The following is a 6,691-nucleotide window of genomic DNA, read 5'->3' as shown; positions in this document are numbered from 1 at the left end:
CAGCGCTTCCAGAAGAGTTCCTTCGCCTTCAGCATTTCTCTGAAGTTGTGCCGGAGGTCCTCCGCGTCAGGCTGTGAGATGGCCGCGTGTTCGCCCGGTAGAGAGATGGCTCGTTTGCCTATCAGAAAGTGGCTTGGCGTGAGGGGTACGAGTTCCTCGACATCAGATGCGACGTGGGTTAATGGGCGGGAATTTACGAGAGCTTCCACCTCGCATAGGGCTGTAGTTAGTTGCTCGAAAGTAAGGCGGCTTCTACCGAGACATCGCCTTAGAGCAGCCTTCACGGTGCCGATGAGGCGATGAGGCGGAGGGATGGTCCGCCGAATGACAGAAGGGACAGGGTGACGAACGTGCGTCAGCAGTCCGCTTCGGAGGTGCGGCGTTTGCAGCGGCTAGGGCAGCGGCTGTAGGAAGCCGAACCGGCTCGTTAGGACTCTTGCTGCGAGCAGCCGACGCTGGCGAAACTGCCCGAGTGAGCAACACCTCTTCCAGAGTCTCCACCTGCACCTGAAGAAATGATAGCAGCGCCTGAAGATCCTCGGCGGCCTTGTCTATCCCAGTGCTTTCATTGTTGCCTTGGGGTTGAGGTACTGCGGCTGTATCCCTTCTCCGTTGATGAAAAAGGACACAGAGGTTTTCGGGCAAGCATCGTGTGATGACGCGGTACAAGATAACCGCATATTTATCCTTAGTTACCCCCAAAGAATCCAAAGCTGCCATTCGAATGGTCACATCGTCATGAAGACGTCGGAGCTGGGGAATGTTTTGGGAATTCGAGATGGGACGAAGAGCAAGCAAATGGTCGATGTGCTCCGCCGTAAGGAGTTCCGGTCTACCGTACCTGTGTGTGAGCAGAGTGACCGCAGAGTCGTAGTTGTCGCCGCTGATCCTGATGCTTTCGATGGATCGCTTCGCGTCGTCAGTGAGGTAGGAGACCAAGTACTTAAACTTCTCGACCGGAGCCAGTGCTTGGTTGGAGTGGATGGTGGCATCAAAATGCTGCCAGAATTGTTGCCATTCCTGTAATTTTCCCGAAAACTTGGGTATCTGAAGCTTAGGGAGAGCGACGGATTTTTGCCCCGCAGGACGCTGTTGATCCAAAGGTGCAACATTCTGCTGCTGGCGAAGCCTACGACGTGCCCTTGTGATCATTCCCTCGATACCTTCCTCGTACTGGAGCGCACTGTCAAGTTCCGCTCCCAGCTGATCTTCGGGGGTTTCCTGGGCGATGCTGCTATCGAGGTCGTAGAGCGATTGCCGTTTTGCCACCAAATAGTCCAACGCAGCTTCAACCTTTTCGACGGACGAGTCCTGCTGCCCCAGCAGGTCGGAGAGCCGTGTCATGGTGCGCGTTAAGTGTGCACGTAGCCCACCTCTTGTGCGCCTCAAGCGTTCCATGGCAAGTCGAAGGGAAAGCGAAGGAACAGGCGGCCTACCTTCCCGGGTTTCGGCACCAGAAATGTGTGAGGGAAGAACGAGGCGCCCGCTCTGCTTCCGAGAGGAAAAAGGTTTAATGAACCAAAAACCGAAAAGCACAATGGCGAACCTAGGCCCGTGACCACGAGACCCGCCTCGACCTCCTTTAATCCGCAACACTTGTCTATTGTATTTCAACACTTTGTGTTCATGTGCCAGGCCTATGGAGATCCCGGTGCCCACAACTTGTGCGTCTAAGATGAAGGTGTTGTCGCCTTTGCTAGCGATGATGTCAGGCTTTAAAATTCCTTCCGGGACGTTAATCCTTGGCTCCTCTACCACTGAGTAGCCGAGATCCAACAGTCGTCTAGCAGTATATTTGGCGATGTTATTGTATCTCGTGACTCTGGCCCCGTGGGTCCTGTGACACACTTGCAGAATGTGTGCTAAGGTCTCGTGGGAACGGCACCCAGCTCTGAATTCACGAGGACCCTCGAGGCCACGTCCATATCTTGGCAGCATCCACGAACTGATGACCTGGCATTACTCTCGTTCCTTCCGAGATCCAACGGTGGGCGCAAGGCACGAAGGGGGCATCCGACAGGGCTTTACCATCATTTGTGTGATATAATTTATGCGCCCAATACTTCCCTATTGCCTCCGTTGATCTCAGACGCCTGTCGTCCATAGATGCTGCCTCTGTCGCTCTCTGGAGTTGCGTGCTGATGTAACCCCGTTTACACGCCTCCCGCACTACGGGGCAGATGGAATGCTTGAGGGCCACAAGACGGCAGCGCTGGAGCACCGGAACACTTACTCTGAAGGAGGGAACTCCCAATCCTCCGCTAGCTCTTGGGGCGTGGATGAACGAGATGGGGGTGTCGTGAGGAAGATGTAGCCACTGCCTCACAGCGGCCCGGATGTTCACGTCCATCCTCCTAAGCAGCCCCAATGACCATCGTCCAAGTATTAGTCTATGGTAAAACCTCGGCGCCAGGTATGACCGCAGAATCACCAGTCGCTGCTGCGGCTTCAACGGAGCCCGGCGAATTCGTGTTAGGGCGTCCTCGAGGTCATGAATCGGGGGGCGAGCCTTCCCATCCGCGCTCATCGTGACACCCAGATATCTCCAGATGAATGTTGGACCCTTTGCTGGTATTGGGTGGTTCCCAATGGTGAAAGTCCTTGTCTCGTCCACCTTAACCTTCTTGTCTCGGCCCGATGGTACAAAGGCCACCGTGAATGACTTTGCAGCATTTAACTCCAACCCACGTTGGAGCAAGAACTTGGTGATGTCGTTTAGTCTCATCTGTAGACCTGCAGGTGTCGAAGCCATTAAAACGATATCGTCGGCAATCGCCATCGAGTCGATGGAGGCCTCACCAATCTTGAATCCTACTGCAGGATCTAGCTTCTTTAGGAATTGGTTTATAACGACGTTGAAAAGTATGGGGGACAATGGGTCCCCCTGCCTCACACCGGTGGTCGGTGTTACTAGTTTGGTCGATCCGCCCATCCGGAGGAGAGTCGGGGCATCCCGGAAGAGGTCCTCGAGATACCACACAAAGCCTCTGGACATGCCCTCTTGGCTCAGAGCGTCGATAATTGCTGTTCTGGTCACTTTGTCAAAAGCTTTCGTCATGTCCAAGATGGCCATATACAGCGGAACACGTGCCTCCCTTGCTTCAGAAATTGCTGTGTTCATAAGCATTATATTTTCGGCACACCCATCGACGGGCACAAAGGCCCTCTGTCGGTGGTCCAGATCCACGAAGGCCGCCAGCCTTCTTGCCAGTATTTTGTGAAGGAGGCGCAGCAGTACAGGTGAGACGGTTATAGGCCGGAAGTCTCCCGGCTGGGACGCCTCCGCCTTCTTAGGCACAAACACCGTTCTGGCACTTCTGAGTGACGCAGGTATTCGGCCCTGCAATATTATCAGGTTCAGCAGGACTCTCAGAAGTATTACAGGAACTGCCTTTAACGCCCTGGCGGAGATCACCGCCCTTGATTGGAGATCACGGACACGGTCAGAATCTTCCATCGGGTCCAACTGCTCGGCCGGTAACTGGACTACAGGGGGCGCTGTCATCTGATCGGGAGCAGGATCCTGTCGAGACAGTAGTGATTTCACTAACTCGCGATACGTAGCACGCTTCCGGTGACACTTGATTGCCTCCACTGAGCGGTCTGATAGCAACTCGGCAAGAGCTTGATTAATGAAGCGCGGTGGTTCTTCCATTCTCATAACCGAACTTCGGTAGAGGCTAAAATATACTCCTCTTCCGGAGACCACCTCGCCTTAACCCGTTCAGTGGTTATCTCGCTGTGATACTGTACGGGATGCCTCGCTCTGCGATGTAAACCTAGTCCAATCTTCGATTTAAACACAGATCCGCATTCCGGGCATCTAAATGGAAGGGCAGCACCTTGAGAAAGGGCAGAAGCTTGAGAAGAAACTTGCGACATCAGGTCATCCTGTGTGGAAGCTTGCGGTATTAGGTTATCTTGCCTATCAACTGATATAGTAGGGTCACGTGCCCTCTGGGCTCCATTCCTTGCACCTAGGGGTGGTTGACTGGATCGAGTAGGTTGTGCCTGGACTCCATCCAGGTCCGTGCTCGTCGCTGCTGGGGCTGTTGATGATTGTGGAGTAACAGCTACAGTACTTGATACTTGAAGATCTGGTAGTAGATGCTTTTTAAGAGAGGCATGGATTCGAAGTCCCTTCAACATAGTAAAGGATGCGCCACAGGAACAACAGTTTGGCCTTGTCGGGTCTCGGTCATGCTCTGATGGGGTACGCTGGCGTGGGTTCGTGCTGAGAGCCGACGCCTCTCGGCGCCGGCTTTCTTCTTGACTTGGTTGCGTACTCGTGCCCAGCAAATTTTCGCCACGACAGGGTTGGCAGCCCCGTCGTGGCAGGTGGTAGGCCAGAGCTCCGTCAGTTCCCTGCCCCGCCGAAGCGGTACCAGGGGTAACAGGTAGCACCACGAGAAGGTGGAGTTGACCATTTCCGTGCGAGAGGCTTTGTATTGCGCATCACACGGCTTGCAGCAAGGAGATCGTATAACCACAACCGTCAGCACGTGTCGGCAACGCCCAATTCACCGGGTAACATATCGTCGCAACACGATCCCGCTAAGGCCAACAGGCACTTCAGGGCTCTTCCTTATTCCTCCACACCAGCCTCCTAGTCGCTGGATGACAGGGTGAAGCCACTCATCCCCGGCTATGAGGCAGAGGTCGTCACCTCCCTCTGCCGGGCCTCCGTGTTGCTGGATAACAGGCTGGATGCCCCCCGCCCCTGGTGAGAGGTTATTTTTTTTTAATTCTTCTATCTTATAGGGAAGATATACCCAAAAAATACAAACTACAGCGAGATATCCCGCTATCGAACAGTAACACTCAGTCGCGCGACCCTCTTCACCCGTGCAAAACGGCGGTCATGCGGTGGAAGACCTTGTACGCACGTATTCCTCCCTGCATGGCAATTACGGTCAGCATCTTCACATCATCCTTCTTCATCCCCATCTTCAGTAGTGTCTCGGCGCTCTTCGTGGCCCATACTCCTCTGAATGAGATCGTCACCCCGGCCACCGTCGGCACTTCCGCAGGGTAGTCTGGCTCTAGCTGAGACAGCAGGTCCTCCCTCGTATATTTCAGTATCTTGTGCTCGTTTGCGAGGTTCGGGGTAATGCCAGTGCCAACAATCTGTCCATCGAGGACCACGGTCTCGGCGCCCCGTCGCGCCACCAGGTCTGGCTTAAGGCTACCGTCCACCACTCTGTAGATGCACTCCCTCGACGTCTGCCAGCCGAGCTCTCGTAGCCTTTTATCAATGAACGCCATTATACTGTCATGACGTCGGCATCGGGTGCCATGCGTTCGGTGGCAGACCTGCAGTATGTGCGAGAGGGTTTCATTGGCCCTACATCCCGCTCTGCACAGAACTTCTGGTTCTCTCTGACCTCTGGTAGACCTGGTTCGGCATGGCAAAGCGTTAACTCTTAGCTTCACCATATCAATGAACTGCCTTCCAGGCACCAGCCTCGTACCCTCACTCAGCCAGGCATGTGCGTGAGGGACATCGCCTGCCGCTTTCATCGCGCGTCCGTCGTTTGACTTGTGAAGTTCGGACGCCCAGAACTGCTCAAGCCTGGCTTTGGTAGCTAGCAGATGACCGTGATACCTTGAGGCTCCTCTTGCCTTCGCCAATGCTTCCTTCATATAATGTGATGCCATAGCCGCACGGACCACGGGGCTGGTGGAGGTGAGTAATCCTTGGAGCCGCCGAACCTGGAGAGCTGGGATGCTAGTACGGAGATGGGGGATTCCCAGTCCCCCCTGAGAGATGGGCGCGTAGTAAAAGCCCATAGGCACGTCATGAGGTAGCCTTAGCCATTCCCGTACAGCGGATCTGACTCGAAGGTCCACCTTCCGCAGTAGGCCCATCGTCCAGGCGCCCAGAACCAGACGATGGTAAAGCCTTGGAAGTAAGTAATGCCTCAACAGGATTAACCGCTGCTGTGGTTTGAGTGGTGCCTTGGAAATCCTGTTGAGCATATCATCGATGTCGCACGTTGCAGGCGCTGCTCGACCGCTGGGCCGGAAAGATACCCCAAGGTACTTCCACATAAACGCCGGGCCTTGTGAAGGAATCGGCAAATTTCCCGCTGTGAAGCTCGAGTTCGTGTCGATTTTTATCTTCTTATCCCTTCCTGACGGGACCATGGCCAAGGTAAATGATTTACCGGGGTTGATGGCCAACCCTCGCTTCAGCAAGAAATCGTGGCAATGCTGTAGTCGCTCCTGCAGCCCTTCTTTAGTGGACGCCATCATTACGATGTCATCGGCGAAGGCCATGATGTCAATGTTCTCCTCCGCTATCTTGAATCCAATTCGGGGATCTACCTCTCGTAGCAGTTGATCGATGACCAAGTTGAATAGGACCGGGGATAGGGGGTCCCCCTGTCGAACCCCCGCCGTTGGCTTTACCAGTCTAGTGGTCCTCCCGATCCTTAAGACGGTCGGGGCGTCGTCGTATAGGTCGCGCAGGTACCTTACAAACCCTGCCGACAGCCCAGCGCCTTCCGCTGCATCGAGTATAGCGTCCCAGGTCACACGGTCGAAGGCCTTAGTAAGGTCTATGCTGGCCAGGTAGAGTGGTCTTCTTGTTCTTCTGGCCTCTGCTAAAGCTGCCTGCAACAGGGTCACGTTGTCAGCGCACCCGTCCACCGGCGTGAATGCTCGCTGCCTGTAATCCATTTTCAGGTGT

The 6,691-nt window shown here is 54.7% G+C and overlaps 1 protein-coding gene across 1 annotated transcript; it reads right to left on the bottom strand.

Annotated features, from left to right (window-relative positions):
- Nucleotides 1-252: 252 nt before the first annotated feature.
- Nucleotides 253-1,344, bottom strand: LOC135373400 (uncharacterized). Its single transcript, XM_064606610.1, has one exon. The coding sequence runs from the start codon at nucleotides 1,342-1,344 to the stop codon at nucleotides 253-255; it is 1,092 nt and encodes a 363-aa protein (XP_064462680.1).
- Between the last annotated feature and the right edge of the window lie 5,347 nt (nucleotides 1,345-6,691).

The sequence above is a fragment of the Ornithodoros turicata genome, unplaced genomic scaffold (genome assembly GCF_037126465.1).
Source record: "Ornithodoros turicata isolate Travis unplaced genomic scaffold, ASM3712646v1 Chromosome24, whole genome shotgun sequence".
In the NCBI taxonomy this organism is placed as follows: Eukaryota; Metazoa; Arthropoda; class Arachnida; order Ixodida; family Argasidae; genus Ornithodoros; species Ornithodoros turicata.
The sequence above is the reverse complement of the archived record's forward strand: the minus strand, read 5'-3'. Positions and strand labels throughout refer to the sequence as shown.